General features: G+C 43.3%; 1 protein-coding gene across 1 annotated transcript in view; it reads left to right on the top strand.

Annotated features, from left to right (window-relative positions):
• FGD6 (FYVE, RhoGEF and PH domain containing 6) overlaps positions 1-22,917 on the top strand; it is a 173,490-nt gene that overhangs the window by 116,275 nt on the left and 34,298 nt on the right. Inside the window, exons 6-11 of the mRNA XM_077265145.1 lie at positions 3,512-3,663; positions 4,157-4,313; positions 7,423-7,510; positions 12,638-12,688; positions 14,962-15,020; positions 15,155-15,226. Coding sequence (XP_077121260.1) covers positions 3,512-3,663; positions 4,157-4,313; positions 7,423-7,510; positions 12,638-12,688; positions 14,962-15,020; positions 15,155-15,226 — 579 coding nt within the window. The remainder of the gene's footprint in view (positions 1-3,511; positions 3,664-4,156; positions 4,314-7,422; positions 7,511-12,637; positions 12,689-14,961; positions 15,021-15,154; positions 15,227-22,917) is intronic.

Raw genomic sequence — 22,917 nt, 5'->3', positions numbered from 1 at the left:
GTTGCAATTCACTCAAACAGGGGTTTTTCCAGATTAGGGTGTACTCGGAATATTCTCCCATTCCCAACCATCTATTATATACCCAACAGATTTTATGGACAAGATATAAAGAATCCGGGCTTGGACCTATGCCTGCATGACTCTACTAGTTCTACTAAATTACCTCCACTCCTAGAAATTTTCGCACTGGGGCACCTGCCCCATTTCACACCCTCCAAAGTCCATCCTCTAAAATGTTGAAACAACCCCATGTATATGGCAAGGTCAAACCCCTACATTTTGAGGCAGCTGTAGCTTCTCCAAATTTATCCTGGTTATACCTTTTTTCCATGCCAAATCCCTAAAAATGTTTTGCATATTCATAAACCAATATTTGGGAATCCAAGCAAAAGAATTCTGCAGTACATAAAGAATGCTAGGCATAAGGCACATTTTCATGATTAATCCTTCCCAAGGCTGAGGCCAGTAATTTCCCCATGCTTCAACTTTATTTCTGGACGTAATTACCAATGAACTAAAATATATATGCCGAGATATTTAAATTTTGAGACTACTGGGACTACAAAAGAATTACCGGTACTTAGTCCTGAGAGGTCTTTATCGTCCAAGGGAAACAGCGCAAACTTTGACCAATTTATAGTGAATCCCGAAAAGGCCCCAAATCTTTATCTAGAAAAGGGAAGTTTTCTCCAGGGATAGACTTCAATAAAACTTAACTCTTATTGTATTGTCACTATGAAACTATGACTAAGACCTAGCTGTCGAAATGCGTCGGTTTTGTCTCCAGGGTATCCGTGGTATGCCATTGTCTTTGCTTCTTTAATGAGAATACAATAAACATTACATTTTATTGATAAAGTCTATCACTTTTCTATTTGTCACCCACACCCTGGACCAGGGCGGCTCCGTCCGAGGATCTATTGCCAGAAAAAGGTTCTCTACACATCGTGAGCTGACATCCCCTCTTTTCACTTTACATTACCCGCTGTAAATCTCTCTATAGATCCCATTATAATTGGAAAGAAATGGTTTATATTATTCCCCAAAAATAAGCGATCATCTGCATATAGAGCAATCTGTTTTTCCCGATTTCCATATTTAAAACCCTCTATCCTATTATGTTGTCTAATAATACAAGCCAAAGGTTCAAATACAAGCCAGTGGTTCAATTGCTACAGCAAAAAGTGAAGGAGACAGTGGGCAGCCCTGTCTTGTTTCCCTGTGATGATCAAGGTTTGCAGAAACGTCTCCATTTGTTATTTTAGCAGTTGATACTTTACACCCACAGCAAAACCCATTTTATAAAGCTAAGGCCAAAATCAATTTTCTTTAGCACAGCCCAAATATAACCCCTTTCAACACTATTAAATGCTATGGTGGCATCTAAGGATAAGATGCTCTTCTGACTAGGAACCACTTGTGCCACTTACAAATTAAAAAAAAGCCTATGTAAGTTTATGGCAGTTGACTTGGAGGGCATAAAGCCAGCCGAGTCTGGGTGAATTACTGATTCAACAACTGTACTCAGTTGAGAGGCCAGAAGTTTAGCTAATATCTTATCTGTGGTCACCAATGAGATTCTGTAGGCCTGTAAAACTTCTATACAGGATGGGCCTCGAGACAGATGATTGATTCCCATGTTCTAGGTAAGGTGGTGCAGACTTGGTCCATATGTTCTGGTCCTACTCTCTCTTTGTTGGGCTGTGGGAGCAGGTGGATAGATTAATTCTCAATGTCTTTAAAATTCAAATAGTCCTTAGCACTAAAGCAAGTGTGTGTGTGTGTGTGTGTGTGTGTGTGTGTGTGTGTGTGTGTGTGTTGGACTATGTGGGAGACATTAGACATTCTTCCCCACTACAGCTGGCTACAGCCAAAATACTGTTTCACACTAGAAAGACCACAGCAAAATACTGGTTGACAAGATTTTCTCTGTTGGTGGAAGAGGTTGTGAGGTGTTTAACTACCACCATTCTGATGGAAAAAAAAAGATATACTTTAAAAAGGGGCCATTGCAGAATTTAATAAACGGTGAGGGACATGGATTTAATGTCCAGCAGTGGTGTCTGAGGTATTGTCAAGAGATGTCCTGTTTAACTTCTTTAAAGGTGATCTAATATCTTAGATTTAAAACACCTTCTTCTATTTTTCTCATGTTTGAATTGTCCAGATATTGTACCCAGTGTAATATTAAAATGTGAGTTGAGACAGGTGAGAGGGAAGATTGGGTATTGTTTTCTTGTCATAAACGGTGATTGATACAAAATGGTATTTAATTTCTTAGGCGTGTAAAATATGATTATTGTAAACCATTTTGTAAGATTTAAAAGTTTGTTCACTAAGAATGCTTTTGATTAAAAAAAAAATAAAATTGTTTGTATTCTGAATATGTATGTAACTTGGAACAGGGCAGAGGGGGAAAAAATACTCTCCTCCCTGCTGACCACTCCAGCCTTTTTGCTTCCCGCCATTTGGTCCTCTTCTTTCCATCATTGTGTGCTGCATGTCCAGCCTGTTGGCTCCAGACCAGGACAATTGGCCACGTCCAGGCCTCGGAGGATACTGCATGTAAATGTCGCAACCTTATAATGACCAGGGAATTTCAGGGCCTGCACGTGGGCAGGAGTCAAGAAGTCTCCTCTTCAGCCACCCTGCTGTTCGCTGTTCTGTCGTTGGCGCGCTGCATCTTCGGCCTCTTCACCAGCTTTTCACTTGCGTTGAGGCTGAAGCTTCAATGCGTGTCTTAAAATTGTGATAATGATGGTCGTTTTAAAGTTGAGGACTGCCTGTCCTTCTTTTTTTTTTTTTTTTTTTTCTTAGAGTAAAGACTTAGTTTCATATGATGCATGTATGCTTAAAGGAATCAGGTCATCAGGTGTTTGCCACCTGATCTGAGAGCAGCATGATGTAGAGGCAGAGACCCTGATTGATTTCTGTAGTTTTGTTAAAATCCACTGTTTTATCTGGACTAGTAAACCTGCTGCCATGTAGTCCTCCATATTCATAAGCTTTGTATGATCACCCCCATCACTGAATGGCAGCTTTCTGTGTACGTTATGCATAGGCAGAAAGATGCCAATCAGCGGGATTATACAGAGCTCAGCATTCAGAGAACTGGTAGATCTGCAGAAGATTAACAGGTATTTCAACCAAACTGCAGCAAGCAGCCCAGTAAGTGATACATTGCTGTAATCAGGGTCTCTACCACTACATTGTGCTTTTCTCAGATATGATGGCACATACCTAGTGACTGATTCCCTAGTAGTTCAGATTGTGGAAATGTTAATTGGCTTGATGTCAGTTTTGTATCTCTACACTGGTAGAAAACATGCCCCAAACATGCACAAACACGCCTCTTTATATATTTGCCACTATTTATTCCACTTTTTCGACTTTGTTTTCTTATTCCTCACCCTATAGAAGTCCGTGCTCGTGTTATTCTATTTCTGCTTAGCATGTACTGTAGAGGAAACGGCTTTGCTCAGACCAGGGTTTGTTATCCTTACTTTGGCAGGATTTCCGCTATGCTGTGGCTCAAGCGTCCAGGCATCTCGGGAAGCCAGTGATTGAGGACAAGATCCTAAATCAGATCCTGTACTACCTGCCACAGCTGTACGAGCTAAACCGCGATGTGCTGAGAGAGCTAAAGGAGAGGATGTCTCAATGGTACTTTATCTTCTGGTTTGTATAAGCACACAGAGAAGTTGGCAAACTTGTCATCTGCACATTCAAGTCTCTTAACAATCTAATTCTACATTTTATTTTAATGTAAGTTACTTTTTAAATCCTTTACCATCGTCTGTAATGAGGAATAAAATCCTCGTAATGCATTTTATTACTGATACTGAAGAACACTGTAGGCAAAACTGTATGTGTGGTTTATGCCCAGTGCCCGGCCAGACAGAGATGTCAAAAATCGGGGAGCAAATCCATGTGGATCGCCCTCAGACTATACACCAAGCATAACGCAGTGCATAGTGTGTCCGGGAAAAATACCATATTTGTTTTTGAGCTATAAATTGTTTAGATATAAAAGGAAATGTATATTTTTTTAATTTTCGGTTTCTTATTAATGGTTAGATCTGTTTCTTGTGGTGTATGGCTGTTTCAACACAATTAGCCATATTTTCCCATGTTCTAAAAAGACTTTGCCTTGTAGGAGTGAGCAACAGAAAATTGCGGATATTTTTCTGAAAAAAGGCCCCTACCTTAAGATGTATTCCACGTACATTCGAGAATTTGATCGGAACGTGTCATTACTTGATGAACAATGCAAGAAAAATGCTGCGTTTGCTGGAGTAGTTAAAGATTTTGAGGTAATGAAATGCCAAATGCTTCATATTATGGCGACCATTTTGTGATTGAGCGTGCAGTGGTGACGCCGCAGATATATGTTGTATTAAGGTTCAATAGCTTTCATTAAAGAAACGCTCCCAGCCAAACTTTTAGTCCCTAAACCTTCCTAAATGTGTTTAGTGTGTAAGTGTGTTAAAATACCAGTTGCAGTGTTCCCGCTTTCCAGCGCCGCGCCGTTCCTCTTCTCCCTCTAAGTCAGTGGAGCATCATGAGACTTCATAGGCAAATTCGTTTTATGGCATATCCACCAAGTACCATATTACCCATAAATAAACATTTACAGGAGTTACCCGGGAATAATCGTTTATTAATCTGTAGGCTTGTAGATGATCAAAATAACACATTTAGGGTAAGTTCACACAGGACGTTTTTGCTTTTTTTTTTCTGTAGCAAAACCTGATCATCTTGGCAGGAAAGAAGCTGCATCAAAAACGCAGGTTTAGGTGCGTTTTTGGCGCGTTTTTTGTTGCGTATTTAGCATCTTTGGTGCGTTTATTTGCTGCATTTTTGGTGCATTTTAATTGCTGCTTTTTTTTGTTCCTTTTTTTTTTCTCTTAGTCCATTCTAATGTCCTTGGATTTTCAGCAGCAAATAGATACCTGCGTTTTTGCTGCTTTTTTTTCCAACACCCATTCAAGTCAATGGGTGAAAAAACGCAGCAAAAACGCTGAAAGAAGTGACATGCTCTATGTCCAAAAAACGCAGCAAAGCACAAAATGCTGATCAAACAAAAAAACAATATGTGTGCATGAGATTTCTGAAATCTCATAGGCTTTGTTGCTATTGTAAAAAGCAGCTGAAAATTAGCATAAAAAACCACAGCAAAAAGCGCCCAGTGTGAACTTACCCTAATATTCACCCTTCCACCCGGTCACATCTTTGTTGACAGGCTGCAGCAGTGACATCATGAGTACAGCGCATGGGGATGCTGCAGCCAATCAGTGGACTTCACAGCTTATGCCGCTGGGAAGTTAGTAAACAAAATTACAAGAAATACAAATAAATAACTTATGTAGCATCAGCGCATCATTTGTGTAGATGCTGTAATACCCGTACAGTAGTCTGTAAGGACATGATGTACAGCACATTGCCAGATAGCTGCCCCATTCATTCCTGAGGGGGTGGATCTGCTGATGTGATCATGATTTAACATCACAATATCCTGATTTCTTCTGAATGAAGTAACTGGAAACAAGCACAATATATAAAGTAACACTGTTATGAAGTTTTTGTTATTGTAAGCCCATATTGACTGGTCAGAACCAGGTTATATAGAAAGTGATGGATATTTGCTCTCGTTATACAGTATTTCATCAGTATGTGGAAAAAATGCTATTTATCTGCAAATATAGAGTTAATCTGCAGGTAAATTGTATTAAAATTCTGCCTGGCCCCCTTTCTGAAAGCATGGCTACTGGACCCAATAGAAAATAATCTATCAGAGCTGCCACCAGGAATTTCAGGGCCCCATACTGGTAACATTTTCGGGCCCCCTTGAGACTCTACCCAGGCTCCACCCCAGTTGCCCCTCCACATTTATTTTTCCAAAGACCACAATATGACCTGAGTAAGCGTAGTATTTAAAATAGGAGGCAGGTCACTGAAGGATCAGTGACCTGTCATTTAAGCCCATAAGGATGAATATGTGAACAGAGCACCGAATGAAGACAGACCCGCCCCGAAGCACGAGAATCTCATTAACTGAAAACTGCAAATACAGATTAAACAACAACCACAGGACGGATTTCATCACACCAGGTGTCATTTTAATCAGTGTAGCGGCGCCGACCTGACAGTGCCTGTAGTTTAATTAGCAAAATCCTGATGACCGTTCGCTTTAAAGTAAATGTTTCCAAAACTTTAAACAATGATTAAAAGGATTGGTGATTTACTGGTTATTGTTGCCGAATGTGTTTGAGCTGATGATAAGGCACTTAATAATATGGCCTTTCTTGAATTTCGGTACTAAAAATTAAATATGGGAAATAGAAATATAGGCTGTGTTGAAGTTCTGCAGTCCTCATTGCTGTCTCCCATAGAGGTGAACAAGAGGCATGAAGAAAGGGGCACCGTGGATGTTCAGCAGAAGTTCGGTGAGACTGTCCTCGCCAAACTTCTGCATGAAGACCCGCCATGTGAACTGGTCCTAATAATTATCCAATCTGTTGTGTTTAGGGGATAAGTATTAGGTAACCAGAATATCCCCTTTAAGACAGGGAACTGTACCATATTGCAGGTAGCAGTCTGTAGGGTTGAACTTAGTAGTTTGCAGGTAGGCAGCCTTACAACTTCACACTGCATGAGCAGGGAGGGGTCACAAGAAGAGTATCGGGTGAGTGGGAGGTTGAGCAGGCACGTGCGTGGATCTCATCACTTCTGGACCCTATATTCCTTCACATAATGTGCAAGGTCACATGGAGCACAGGCAGCTAAGGAACAGAGGGCGGGCCAGGAGCGTCTGATGTCAGACTCGGCTGCCCCCATTTGCTGCGGCCAATGCAAGTAGCTGTGGCTGTGAATAACTGAGGCCCCGGAGCTTAATTAAGCAAAATAAAGTAATTAGTCTGGGCTCCAGCGTGCCAGGCAGTCTGCCAGTCAGTTTTATACAGTGGCTTGGTTGTGCTGCCTCATCACAGGCTGTGCAGTTCGTCTTGCCCAGTCCGGGCACCCCTTCCCCCTTGACTTCTGCTCATCGGGCCCCATACACTTGTAATGGCAATGATGCCCTGATGACGGCCATGCAATCGATACGAGTCTCCAGCAGCAGCTCCGATCTAGTAATGTTGGCGCTGTGGTTCCTGGTGCATCACATGACATTGTTGTGTCACGTGATGGCTGCAGCCAGTCAGCTGCCATTCTTCGACTGCAGCCTTTAGTGCCTAGTCACAACAATGTTACGTGACTTGCTGGGAATAAAACCTCTGTCATTGCAAGAACAGTACCACTGCAGGAGGAGAGTTTAGATTTTTTTTTTTTTTTTTCTATGGGGCTCTGAAGTCATCAAGCAGGGTTTATACAGTAGTGGAAAATACCATTAACATCATGCATTTTTTTTTTTTTTTTTTTCAGATGAGCCCTCGTTGTGCTAACTTAGCCCTGAAGCATTATTTACTCAAACCGGTTCAAAGGATTCCTCAGTACAGATTACTTTTAACAGGTACGCAAACAAGGTTCTGTAATAAGTCACACTAATAGTAGATATATAGACAAACACGGTAAGGAAACGGCGCTCACCAGACCAGATATCATTGATCCAGGTAATCTGCTCTCCTCTGTGAGTTGTGTAGGCACAACTCCTGTGAACACTGAATAGTGGGAGCAGCTGCTTAGTGGCTGGGGATGAACTCTGCAAGCATTCTTGAAGGAAAGGCAATTTGCGGTTTTGGGCTGCGCTAACTGAAATGATGGTCCTTGATCCAATGTATAAAGGAGCGTTTTTTTTTTTTAGTCCACAACACGTTTCTATGGCGGAAATGTATGGCACATTAATTTTCTGGGAAAGGGTTCCCAGGTATGGAAGAGGCTCAGGATGTGCCGTCATCTCTGCTGACCACAGCTGTTAACCATTTAACTGCCACTGTAAATCTCTGATGGCAGTGTTTAGATGTAATAAGAACCAATGTCTTTGTGCAATGGCTCCCATTGCCCATCGCAAGGGTCCGATAGGTTACTACATCAGCCAGGGGTATGCTGAAGACTACCATCACTGTCATCTCAGACCCCTTGTGAAGCTCAGCCACAAGATTTTCACTATATACTGCAAAACTGGTGTATTGCAGTATATAGTATAAGCCATCAAACGATCATAGGTTTAGGTCCCCTAAGGGGTGGGGGGGGGGGAATAAAAACTAATATTAAAAAAATGTAAAATATAAAAATTCAAATCCCTCCCTTTCTCCCCCTTTTAAAAATCAGGGCTGTGGAGTCCGTAAGCAAAACCCCCGACTCCTCAATTTCCTGGACTTCGACTCCACAGCGCTGCCTCACTACGGAGCATGTACATACCCCGACCCCACAGCACTGCCTCACTACTAAGCATGTACATACCCCGACCCCACAGCACTGCCTCACTACTGAGCATGTACATACCCCGACCCCACAGCACTGCCTCACTACTGAGCATGTACATACCCCGACCCCACAGCACTGCCTCACTACTGAGCATGTACATACCCCGACCACACAGTACTGCCTCACTACTGAGCATGTACATACCCCGACCCCACAGCACTGCTTCACTACTGAGCATGTACATACCCCGACCCCACAGCACTGCCTCACTACGGAGCATGTACATACCCCGACCCCACAGCACTGCCTCACTACTAAGCATGCACATACCCCGATCCCACAGCACTGCCTCACTACTGAGCATGTACATACCCCGACCCCACAGCACTGCCTCACTACTGAGCATGTACATACCCCGACCCCACAGCACTGCCTCACTACTGAGCATGTACATACCCCGACCCCACAGCACTGCCTCACTACGGAGCATGTACATACCCCGACCCCACAGCACTGCCTCACTACTGAGCATGTACATACCCGGACTCCACAGCACTGCCTCACTACTGAGCAAGTACATACCCCGACCCCACAGCACTGCCTCACTACTGAGCATGTACATACCCTGACCCCACAGCACTGCCTCACTACTAAGCATGTACATTCCCCGACCCCACAGCACTGCCTCACTACTGAGCATGTACATACCCCGACCCCACAGCACTGCCTCACTACTAAGCATGTACATACCCCGACCCCACAGCACTGCCTCACTACTGAGCATGTACATTCCCATGACCCCACAGCACGGCCTCACTACTGAACATGTACATACCCCGACCTCACAGCGCAACCTCACTACTGAGCATGTACATACCCCGAACCCACAGCACTGCCTCTCTGAGCATGTACATACCCCGACCCCACAGCACTGCCTCACTACTGAGCATGTACAAACCCCGACCCCACGGCAGTGCCTCACTACTGAGCATGTACATTCCCCGACCCCACAGCAATGCCTCACTACTGAGCATGTACATACCCCGACCCCACAGCACTGACTCACTACTAAGCATGTACATACCCCGACCCCACAGCACTGCCTCACTACTGAGCATGTACATACCCCGACCCCACAGCACTGCCTCACTACTGAGCATGTACATACCCCGACCCCACTGCACTGCCTCACTACTAAGCATGTACATACCCCGACCCCACAGCACTGCCTCACTACTGAGCATGTACATTCCCATGACCCCACAGCACGGCCTCACTACTGAACATGTACATACCCCGACCTCACAGCGCAACCTCACTACTGAACATGTACATACCCCGACCCCACAGCACTGCCTCACTACTGAACATGTACAAACCCCGACCCCACGGCAGTGCCTCACTACTAAGCATGTACATTCCCCGACCCCACAGCAATGCCTCACTACTGAGCATGTACATACCCCGACCCCACAGCACTGCCTCACTACTGAACATGTACAAACCCCGACCCCACAGCACTGCCTCACTACTGAACATGTACAAACCCCGACCCCACGGCAGTGCCTCACTACTGAGCATGTACATTCCCCGACCCCACAGCAATGCCTCACTACTGAGCATGTACATAAAGTGCAGCACAGATTCATCTCAACTAAAAGCCGAGATCCTTAGATCAGGAAAAGAATAGACATTTATAAGACATTTAATAACTTTCCCAAATACTAAAGAGAACAAGAGAACATTGACAGCACATCCTGCATTGTACTACTGTACCCAATTTATTATATATTTTAGGAGTTGGTCCAATTTATACCGAGTCGGACTCCACAGCCCTGTTAAAAATAAAGGTAAAAAATAAACATATTTGATATTGCTGTTCTTGCAAAAATCATATCTATTAAAATATTAAATTAAGTAGCCAAATTGGTAAACACTAAAAAAGGGGAAACAATCAAAACTCCATAAATGCGTTTTTTGGCATCTCCCTCCTTAAAAGTAATAATAACAAGAAATCAAAGCATCTTGTATACACAAAATTATTATCAATAAAAACATCAGCTCGCTGTGTAAAAAAAACAAACCCTCAGTCAGCACCAGCCACAGAAATATCAGAATGCTACAGGTCTCGGACATTAATGACTCAAAGCTGAACTTTTTTATTATGCATGTTTGATATTGGCTTAATCAGACTGACTTGTACAATCATGTCTCCAATTCATTTTTACCACACAATGAATGTCGTGAAAACAAAAACTTAAGACACAATGGAGGAATTGCATTCGCTCACCATTTCATCTAATTTGGAATTTTTTCCCCTCTTTCAGTACTTTATATGGTAAATTGAATGATGTCATTTAAAACTAGTGATGAGCGAATATACTCGTTACTCGAGATTTCGGGGTCCTCGAAGTATTTTTTAGTGCTTGGAGATTTAGTTTTCCTCACCACAGCTGAATGATTTACTGCCATTAGCCAGCTTGATTACATGTGGGGATTCCCTAGCAACCAGGCAACCCCCACATGTAATCAAGCTGGCTAATAGCTGTAAATCATTCAGCTGCGGTGATGAAAACGAAATCTCCGAGCAGTCATAAATACTTGGAGGTCACCCGAGCGTGCTCAGGAAATCTCGAGTAACGAGTATATTCGCTCATCACTATTTAAAACTACAACTCGTATAACAAAAAGAACAAGCCCTCACATGTATGAGTTGCCAAAAAAGTTTAGTTTTTTTATGTATTTGGGATGATACTTTGTAAGGCTGGGTTCATATCACTTTGACCCCATGTTCCGTGTCTCAGTCGGGGCTTGCGTCCGAAAGCCCACAAATATTTTATTCTGGTGTATGCGCTGACAGGTCATCGACTACGGTGCTGCACACTTCATCTTAGTGTTCTGTCATATATTATTCTCAGCCGCAGCAAAATGTAGTCTACTTTGTCTCAACTAGACTTACAGCCAAAAATGATGTATAACCGATCACACTGTGGTTCATTAGTCAATGGCCCTGTCAGAGCTACTGAACATGGGGACAAACGCTATGGAACATGTGCATCAGCTCATCATGTGAGGCAACGCCGCACCTACACACACTTGTGCAGGTCCTATGGTGCACCCGCATGGAGATGGACTGTTGTCCTGCCTTCCTTTTCCTTATTTCCTCCATTCCAATTCTTCCCTTCCTTCATTATTTTCCCTCCTTTCTTCCTTCTTTTCTCACTCCCCCTCTTCCTTATCCCATTTGAACAGTAGAAAATATAGGTGTAAACATTTGCAATGATTCGAAAATGTTCTAATAATGGCTCTATCATCAGCCTTCTCCCCTTTTTACACTCCGTTTGTTTCTTTTGTGACACCTAAGATGTGTATGTATATAATTGCTTGTAAAATAGGAGATTAGTTACTGTCAGCTCCTTCTTTTGAAACATTAAGACCCAGTACTTCACATCAAAGCAAATGATTTCAGGGCTTGCTGGTGAGGAGGCCCCCAACATCGCCCCCTCTCCGGTTAGCGCCAAACTGTGGCTTTGTGTTCATCTCTGTACCACATCAAAGCAGACCGGCTCATGCAATCATTCACTCTCTACTAATGAATGTCTCCTCTGCTGGGTTTATTATTTAAGTGATGATGGATTTATTGTCCTTTTACTGTATATTTCTTGGCATTTCCTCTGCTGAGAAGTGACGGACCAGGATCTGACAACTCTTCAAGGGGTTTTGAGCATTTTGCACATTTTATATAGAGATGTTGATGTCCATCTTTTATGTGTACACATGTAAAGCTCTATAGACTAAATGGCGCTATAATAATAATAATTATAATGTTTATATTTCTCAGTAATCTGTTCTGTGTAGTTTACTCTTTAGTTTTAGTTGTGATTTGGCAATTATTTTACTAGCTATATTAGCTATCTAACCATAAAGCGAACTTTTCCCCTATTATCGGGTGGTAAAATGCTTGCTAATAGCCCAGTTACTGAGTGAGATAAAGTAACGCGTTCTACGGAACTTTAAAGTGCTTCTGTTTTCTTTAGCTAAAGAAGCCACCTAGTGGTGATAGAGTATAATTATTCTCACACAAGTATCGTCTGTGGGATTACATATGTGCAGTATTTGCGTACATTGCATAAAAAATATGTACAGGACTGTATATAATATGTGATTATTGAACAGTTGAATTTTGTCAGATATTATTCAGTGTTATAAAGCATGTTTGTCTTACAGGTCTCAGACTTGTACTTATCTCATTATTCTTTTCATATATGTATAGATTACCTCCAGAATCTCTCACAGGAATCCTCAGACTACAGTGACACGCAAGGTAATGTATAAATACATAGGTATATTGCAATTAAGACATTATTAATGGGAACCTGTCAGCAGGATTGTGCACAGTAACCTACAGACAGTGTTAGGCCAGTGCTGTTATACTGAATAAAATGATACCTGGGTGATGAAATCCGTCTTGTGGTTGTTGTGTAATCTTTATTTTTAGTTTTGTGTTAATGAGATTCTCATGCACTAAGGCGGGGGTCTGTATGTGGTGCTCTGATCAGGTATTCATAATGCAGACTGCTGACAGGTCACTGATCCCCCACTGACCGGCCCCCTAGGCACGAGCATATCATTAACACAAAACTGAAAATAAAGATTAAGAAACAACCACAAGATGGATTTCATCACCAGGTATCATTGTAATCAGTATAACGGCGCCGACCTGACACTGTAGGTAACTGTGCACTATCCTGCTGACAGGTTCCCTTTAAAGGGGTTGTCTTGTCCATTTTCTTATGCTCTGTTAGCATGTAGCTGTCATAGAGGGACTTCTCTCTGAAAACTATAAGCCATAATGGCTGTGGCAAATTTTAGTTTTCCATGTTGTACATGGTCAACCGTGAATCTAAATGGCAATCATTTAGTATTACATTTTACCTGCTGTAGAGCAACCCCTACAATATTAATAAAAAATGTTTATTACTTGTTTTTTTTTATTGTCCTTCAATTATCTACTTGGCAGCAGTTAACTCTAAAGCGTATTGCCAATGTATTCTGCAATGTGCTTTAGAAAGAATCTCAATCGTGTATTTTTCTTTATTAAAATTGCCAATTTTCATTGTTTAAAGGGAATCTGTCATCAGGTTTTTGCTATGTAGTCGGAGAGCACCATGATGTAGGGACAGAAATCTTGACCCCAGTGATGTCTCTTACTGGGCTGTATTTAGCTGTTTCAATAGAATCAGTATTTATCAGCAGGAGATTATCATTACAGAACTTTCTACCCTCAAGCCTTGTAGTCCAGCCACGTCCCCAGTACTGTCAGCTCTGTCACTATGGGGGGGTGACCGATTTATGGCCCTTGCCTGCTTGAGTCTCAGAACTGCAAACAGACTGATGTGAGCTTCTGTGTTCCATTCAAATTATTATGAATATTGGCGTTTTTATGAACGGCATAGATGGTAGATTTGAAAATCATATTGTCTGAGTCGTGACAAAATGGTGAATGGAATGAGTTTGTCTTACGTTACTGATCTGTGACCATAACACCTTCAAATTAAATATCGGGCAGATGGATGTTGCCTTCCATGCCATGTTTCCTAACCTATACAAAGGTAAAATGATAGGAAACATAACAGTAATATCTCACACATGGGACCTCCAGGGGTGAAGATATCGTAGAATTTGGGAATCTCATAATTTCATAAGCCACATCCTATGGTCTACTGAAGACCAGCCCTGTTGTGAGTCACCGGAGGGGGGGTATGTGGACATATCTTGTGTTAATAAAAGTAAATGCCAAATTATAGTCTTTGTCAGTCCTGAGAGATGCAGTTTATTCTAGTTCTGTCCATTGCTCCCCTTCATAAAAGCCAGAGCCAAACCTTTTATAACACTGTCTACTTTTTGGATTAAATATATAAAATCTTAATAATTCCTCTTGTTCTACTGTATAAGCCGCACCTTTGAAGCAGTATTCTACCTGTCAGTTGTCTCATTGGCCTGTATAAATGATTGGTGGTGGCAGCTAGTTCCTACTATTATGGAGTTATACACCCCGATACGGAGGAGTATACGCTCACTGTGAGTTGCCAAATAACTGGCTTAGTAGGGAAAACAGACGTGGCTTTGTCCATCACTCATCTGTCAATTGTGTAATTGTCCTGATGATTAAAGGCATCAGAGTGTCTACATATTGGTGGTCTTCCTGTCATGGAGTTATACACACATTTTAGATTCTTGAAACAGATATTTTTTAATGAGCAAATATGACAAGTGTCCTTACACTGCTCTGTATCTGCTACATTGTCACAAGAGTACAAAGCGTGTCTACTCTCCTGCATTCACAGGGTGCTTTCATATTGCGAATTATAAATTGGTAATAAATGTGTAGTCAAGTGCACAGTAAGAATGTATACTTTGGTACTTTGAAAAATCTCTTTACCTACATGAATTGGCTATGCCAGGTCACCACTAATTATATCTGATGATAGTTCTATGTGCAGCCTTGGCTAATTTCCTCCTTCCACTTCATTATCTCCAATATTAGAGGCATTTTTTAATTGTTCATTTGATTTTTATATTTTTTTCCTTTTCTAGCTGCCTTGAGTGTTGTCATTGAAGTTGCTAATCATGCCAATGACATCTTGAAGCATGGGGTAAGTGCTAATTAGAACAGGTTATCTCAGGAATACATAGAGTATTTTCAGTTGTAAATGCATTTGAATACGCTTCTGGATTAAATCATTCATAAAAACACATTTTGCATTTTCTTCCAATTTCCATTTGTAAGGACAATTTTCAAAAGCTTATGCAGATTCAGTACAGCCTGAATGGTCATCATGAGATAGTCCAGCCTGGAAGGGTATGTTTAAGAATCATTTGCACATTTTATGTTTCATTACTTTTTGTGTTTTTTTTTGTATTGATTGCTTGGTATAAACTAAATTAATACCATTTATATTTACAATACAGAATTGCAATGATATTATATGCACAATATGCACTTTCTTTTCTCGACTATTTGATGGCATATGCCATGATCATTATCAAAATATTCTTATTCAGATTAATTTAATCTAATACGGTTATTTGGCACTTTGTTACTGATGTTCCAATGGTTACAGCATTCTGCCAAATGTAGCTATTTGTGTCATATTACATGAGGTTGGGAATCGCAAAATATGTTTACTGCCTAGTCATTTTTCTGTTTCTTTGCTGTGTTAACCCTGAGTTAAGACACACTGGTTGCTAGTGATATGCTCCATTAACTTGTACAGAATGGCTCTAGAGTCTATGGCAGTGGTTCCAAACCTTTCTGACCTTGAGCCACATTCGGCTCAGAGAGGGTCATGAGTCATGTTCGGCTCCAAGAGAGGGTCGCGAGCCACGTTCGGCTCCAAGAGAGGCTCATGAGCCACGTTCGGCTCCATGAGAGGGTCATGAGCCACGTTCGGCCCCAAGAGAGGGTTGTGAGCCACATTCGGCTCGGAGAGAGGGTCGCAAGCCACGTTCGGCTCCGAGAGAGGGTCGCGAGCCACGTTAGTTTCCGAGGGAAACGCCAAGGAAGGTTTTTCAAGCCACGTTCTTCTCCGAGGGAGGGTCGCGAGCCCTGTTCTTCTCCGAGGGGGGTTGCGAGCTACGTCCGGCTCAGAGGGAGGGTCGCGAGCCATTTCCGGCTCCGATGGAGGGGTTGCAAGCCACGTTCGGCTCCGAGGGAGGGTGGCGAGCCAAGACCGGCTCCCGCACCCTCACAGTAGTGGCAACCAAAGCCCCCATTATAGGTATAATGATAGCCAAAGCTTTTCCACATAATCACCCTGAAATCAGTATACCAATATCCAGGGGTTCCCACAATACAAGCACTCCCACTACACTGTTGCATTCAGCTTCCACCTCCTCCTCTATCAGGTAGTATCATCTGGTCTTCCGTGTATCATACATAAATTATCTCTATATCCCTAAGACCAGTATATGTGCATCCAGATCTGCTCTTCTGTGCAGGGCTATTTCCGCGGTAATTCTGGAACTCCCTGCCGCGGGTATTACGCATGCGGAATTGGCATGCGTTTTCCCGCTAAACACTAGCGTTTTGCAAGCGTAATTAATTAATTAACTTGCAGAATGCTAGCATTTTCCAAGCGCTTGGAAAACTGATTGACAGGTTGGTCACACTTCTCAAACATAGGGCTTGACAAGTGTGACCAACTTTTTACTATTGATGCTGCCTATGCAGCATCAATAGTAAAAAGATCTAATGTTAAAAATGATAGAAAAATAAAAAACTGGTTATTCTCGCCTTCCGACGACCCCCGATCTCCTCAGCGGTGCACGCGGCGGCTTCCGTTCCCAGGGATGCTTTGTGCAAAGTCCTGGGATGACGTCATGGTCATGTTCCCTGGGAACGGAAGGTGCCGCATGCACCGCTGTGAGTAGTAGTGAGTATATCACTATTTTTTATTTTAATTATTTTTTTTTAAACATTGATATGGTGCCCAGTCCGTGGAGGAGATTCTCCTCTCCTCCACCCTGGGTACCATCTGCACATGATCCGCTTACTTCCCGCATGGTGGGCATAGCCTCATGCGGGAAGTAAGCGGATCAATGCATGCCTATGTGTGCGGAATCCCCACGATTCCGCAAAATTAATGAACATGCTGTGTTTTTTTCCGGAATGCGTTTCCGCTCCGGAAAAAAACGCAGCATGTGCATACAAAATGGGGATTGCATTTTATTAATAGGATGCTTAATGTGAGCTTTTTTTTTGCGGTTTTATCGTGTTTTTATAGCGAAAAAAACGTAAAAAAATCCAGAATGTGTGCACATACCCTGAGACAGATTCTTAAATTTTTCTATTCGCCACGACAGCACCCACTGAGAGAGGGGATCCGCCCCTAGGAACAGGAAACCTACAGAGAGATAAAAGGGGCGGCCCCCCCTCGCTCCTCAGTTGGTTTCCTGTTCCTAGAAGGAAGCCCACAGAGAAGATCTCTGTAGACACTGTACAGCGGTGTCTGAGAAGAGGAAAAACTCGCCTGGATGCCGCCTGTGCGTCTCTGCTGAGCGGCAGGGGCTCCAGAGCGAGTAGAAGCAGAGTCGGGGATTCCTGTTGGTTCCCTCCTCGTCTGCACCGGCCAAATAGTGGGGCCTGGAAAGCTCCAACGATCTCCCTGCTGGGACATCGTTGTGGAAGGAAGACCATGGCGGTATGGTTACCTGAGATCCCGGTCTGGAAGGTGTGGCGCGGAACAGCGGTGGCTCCCCCCGGTCCCTCAGGTACGATGCGTGGGGTTGTAATGCCGGAAAAAATGCGGCAGACGCCGGCGCATGCGCAGTGCGTCCGGAATCCCGGATGTAGTATGGCCGACCCCCGGAGGTCGGCATTGCATTTCCGGGGGAACCGCCATATTGGATTCCTCCTGGCGGTGTTCGCAGGTGTCCTGGTGCAGGTAATTAAAAAAAAAAAAAAAAAAATGGGTTGCAGCTGCGGGGGCTGAGATTGATAGCCCACACTATAAAAGTCTGATAGGAAGGGAAAAACAGGGTGCATTATGTCGTCCCACGAGGAAGTCAGTGAGCACCCTGTAGAAGAGCCACAAAAGCAAAGTGGTAATGCTGCAAAAAAGAATAGTGGACACTCCAGGAAGAGTGATTCCACTGAAAAATCAGGAAGGAGATCATCCCGTTCCACATCCCAGACCGGACGATCCACCCAACAATCGGTATAGTATGCTTCAGAATGTTTGGGTATTCAGCTCCTTCAGAGCTTATATTGGTCTCCTCTGCTCATGTCCCTCTAGGCAAAAAGCAAGGAGAAGACCAAGCACAAGCAGTGTGCTATATGTATTGAGCCCCTGCCTGACTCTTATCCAAAAACGTTATGTCAGGCATGCATAGATAACACCCTGCGGCAGGAGGAGTCCGTTAAAATGGACGAAATACGGCTCATGATTCGGGAGGAACTCCAATCGTTGAGTGGTGGTCCCTCAGGCAGTGTTGAGAAGAGAAGTAGGAGAAAATCCTCACCCAATGCTGACACGTCGGCGGAAAGTGGGGAAATTGATTCAGACGTCTCCCACTTGTCTGGTTCCTCAGATGAGGAGGAATATGTCTGTTTCCCGACTGAGGGAGTAAATAGTCTAGTCAAATCAGTGAGGAAAACGATGGGGGTGTCGGAGGTTAAAGAACCCCAAACGGCCCAGGAGGTTATGTTCGCAGGTCTATTTCAGCGAAAGGACCACGTATTCCCAGTAAACCAGACTATAAAAGATCTCATTAAAAAAGAGTGGAGCAAGGGGCAGAAAGGGTTTACACCAGTATCCTGTAAGAGACGTTACCCCTTTGAGGACGAAGATTTAAACACCTGGACTAAAGTTCCAAAGGTCGATGCGGCTGTCGCATCCACTTCCCGCCGTTCTTCCCTACCAGTGGAAGATTCAGGCTCCTTATCTGATCCCATGGATAGGAAATCGGATGCACTTTTGAAAAAATCGTGGGAGGCCTGTGTCACTGCATTTAGGCCGGCAATCTCCACCACATGTACCAGTAGATCTATGCTGGTTTGGTTAGACCAGCTGGACCAGAATATCAAGAATGGTATATCTAGAGAGAAATTGAGGGCATCCATCCCCTTAATTAAGAGCGCTGCGGCATTTATATCCGATGCCTCCGTGGATTCTCTCCGCCTGGCGGCCAGGACAGCCAGCCTCGCAAATACTGCCCGCCGAGCCTTATGGTTAAAGAACTGGAAGGGGGATGCCCAGTCCAGATCCAAGTTGTGTGCCATACCCTGTCAGGGTGAGTACCTCTTTGGAACTATTCTGGATGAGATACTCACTAAGGCGGGTGAGCGTAAAAAAGGTTTTCCTAATCCCTTTGTTCCTGCTTACAGAAGGGCATTTAGGAGGCCAGCATTTGGCAGAAAGGGAAGCTTTAAAGAGCAATGGAGGAACAAAGACTTCAGGCAGAAAGGCAATTTGTTTAACAAACGTCCCTTCAAACCAGCTGAAAAATCCCGAGAACCCTATTCCACCAGTGGGCGGTAGACTACTGGGATTTATCAATCAGTGGAGAGAAATAACTATCAACCCATGGGCCATAAAATTAATATCCTCAGGCCTTACTCTAGACTTCATCCGAAAACCTCCGGATTCCTTTCGGCTCACCTCCCTAAAGTCCAAACTACAACAAGAAGCATTGGAAGTAGAAGTCAAGTCCCTTCTTGCAAAACGGGTCTTAATAGAGGTTCCGTCATCTCAAACCGGGCAGGGGTTCTACTCCCCCTTGTTTCTGATTACAAAACCTGACGGATCCTATAGAACTATTTTTAATTTGAGAAATCTAAATATGTTCATAAAACCCACAACATTTAAGATGGAATCCATTCGATCAGCCATTAAAAATTTGTTCCCTAACTGTTACATGGTAGTACTTGATCTCAAAGATGCTTATTATCATCTTCCCATACACCAGTCGCACCAGCAGTTTCTTCGGGTAGCAGTAGTTATAGACGGTCAAGTTCGTCATTTTCAATATAGAGCAATGCCCTTTGGTCTGTCTATGGCTCCTAGAACCTTTACTAAGTTGCTTTTGGAAGTAATGTCCTTCCTACGGTTAAAAGACACATTGGTCATCCCATATCTGGACGACCTACTAATTGTGGGGAAAAATTTCTTACAGTGTGAGCAAAGGTTGGAGGAGGTGGTATCCTCTTTACAAAGGCTGGGTTGGATTATTAACTGGGAAAAATCCAGACTCCAACCCGTCACTTGTCAGAAATTTTTAGGTCTCCTCCTGGATTCAGTAGACCAAAAATGTTGGTTGCCTGATGATAAAAAGTAAAAAAGTATTCGATAATTAGTAAAGTAGATTTAGCTATCAAAAAGCGTAATATGTCACTGAGAAATGCCATGTCATTGTTAGGTTCACTATCATCATGTATCCCTGCGGTTAAATGGGCTCAATTCCATACCAGGCAGCTGCAAAAATTGGTATTGCAGGAAGACACAAAAGATAGGGTACATTTAGATCGAACAATTTTCTTAACGGCAGAGGTAGTACACTCCCTTACATGGTGGTTAGATTGGGGAAATCTATCAGAGGGGGTACCATGGGTCATCACCCCTTCTGCCGTAGTAACCACGGATGCTAGTCCGGAGGGCTGGGGAGCACATTTTGGTGATCAGGTGGTTCAGGGCCTTTGGTCCAGGTCAGAGTTAGCTAATTCTTCTAATGTAAAAGAATTAAGAGCCATATATTATTCCCTACTCCACTTTCTTCCCCAGCTACGAGGCTCTCACACAAGGGTCCTCTCAGACAACACCTCGGCAGTAGCCTATTTAAATCGTCAAGGAGGTACACGATCAGAAAATCTTATGAGAGTCTCTTCGGACATCATGACGTTAGCCGAAAGTCATCTGTTGTCCTTGTCAGCGGTGCACATCAGAGGTATAGACAACATCCGTGCCGATTTCCTCAGTCGCCATACCCTTCATCAAGGGGAATGGATGCTCAGCAGAGAGATTTTCCGGCAGATAACAGACCGATGGGGCATGCCACAAATAGACCTATTCGCAACAAGGTCCAACCGTCAGGTCAAAACATTTGCTTCCCTTTGCAGACTGGACAACCCCGACATATTCGATGCCCTTCAGGTGCCATGGACATTCGACCTGGCCTACGCATTCCCTCCATGGAATCTATTACCTATAGTAATAAGAAAAATAAGGGAGGAGGGGGCAAGAGTTCTGTTGGTGGCCCCATTCTGGCCCAAAAGGCCATGGTTCTCCTGGCTCAGGGCAATGTCGACTACAGACCCTTGGATCCTGCCTCAGACCAAGGACCTGTTGTCTCAGGGACCGTTTCTCCATCCTCGGGTAAAAGGCATGAATCTGACGGTATGGAATTTGAAAGGCACTTACTAACTCTAAGGGGTTTTTCCAGTGGGCTTATAGATACTCTTATGAAGAGTAGAAAGCCTTCCACTACCCAAATCTATGTCAGAGTTTGGAAAAAATTCCTTAAATTTCATACTGCACAACTTTCCGCTGAAGTTCCTATATTTGCAATATTGGAGTTCTTGCAAAAAGGACTTGAATTAGGACTGTCGGTAAATACTCTAAGAGTCCAGGTTTCAGCTCTAGGAGCCCTCTTTAGTTATGATGTGGCGGGAGATAGATGGGTTTCTCGTTTTATATCAGCATGTGAACGATCAAAACCTATTCATATGCCACAGGTGCCTCAGTGGGATCTATCTCTGGTCCTAGATGCCTTGACACAAAGCCCGTTTGAGCCGCTACATGAGGCCTCATTAAAGAACATCTCGCTAAAAACAATACTGTTAGTAGCGTTAGTATCCGCTAGAAGGGTGAGTGATCTCCATGCCTTGTCTATTGACCCTCCTTATCTATCCGTGACATCTGATAGAATAATTTTAAAGACGGACCCTTGTTATCTCCCTAAGGTAGCCACTAGTTTTCACAGATCCCAGGAGATCCTGTTACCTACCTTCTATGAAGACCACTCGACTCCAGAAGAAGCCAGGCTTCATACCCTAGATGTTAAGAGAACTATTCTAGCCTACTTAGAGAGGACTAGGGACTGGAGGAAGAGTAGGGCTCTCTTTGTCTCTTTCCAGGGAAAAACCAAGGGTTCCAGAGTTACAAAGAACACGCTATCACGCTGGATTAGAGATGCCATTATCCTGGCGTATAAAGCTGGAGGAAGAGATCCTCCAATGCATGTGGGAGCACACTCCACAAGAGCCGTGTCGACCTCCTGGGCAGAAAGGGCGAACGTGCCGATAGATCTTATATGTAAGGCTGCAACTTGGTCTTCACCAAACACCTTCTATAGACATTATAGATTAGATCTGTCTGCTGCTTCTGACCTGACCTTTGGGGTTTCGGTTCTTGATTCAGTTAACCCACCCAGTATATAGTCTCTGAAAATCTCTCAGTGGGTGCTGTCGTGGCGAATAGAAAATATCGGATTACGTACCGGTAATGCTCTTTTATAGAGCCCACGACAGCACCCATTCGATTCCCTCCCTTTTCTTTATTTAGTTGCACGTGGTGTCTTGATAGGGAGATGTATATAATAGAATAATATGGTATGAGGTTGTAAATATGTATATATGCCTAAACCTGATAAGACTAAAAAACCTGGCGGCGGTTCCTCCTTTTTCTCTGTAAAACAACTGAGGAGCGAGGGGGGGCCGCCCCTTTTATCTCTCTGTAGGTTTCCTGTTCCTAGGGGCGGATCCCCTCTCTCAGTGGGTGCTGTCGTGGGCTCTATAAAAGAGCATTACCGGTACGTAATCCGATATTTTTTTTCCATAAAATAACATTGTATGATTTTTAAATGATTAATTTGCATTTTATTTCATGAAATAAGTATTTGATACAATAGAAAAACAGAACTTAATATGTGGTGCAGAAACTTTTGTTTACAGTTACGGAGGTGTGACATTTCCTGTAGTTGTTAACGAAGTTTACACACACTGCTGCAGGGATTTTGGCCCACTCTTCCATTCAGATCTTCAGATCTTTCGGGTTT

This window comes from Ranitomeya variabilis, chromosome 5 (genome assembly GCF_051348905.1).
Source record: "Ranitomeya variabilis isolate aRanVar5 chromosome 5, aRanVar5.hap1, whole genome shotgun sequence".
Lineage (NCBI taxonomy): Eukaryota > Metazoa > Chordata > Amphibia > Anura > Dendrobatidae > Ranitomeya > Ranitomeya variabilis.
The sequence above is the reverse complement of the archived record's forward strand: the minus strand, read 5'-3'. Positions and strand labels throughout refer to the sequence as shown.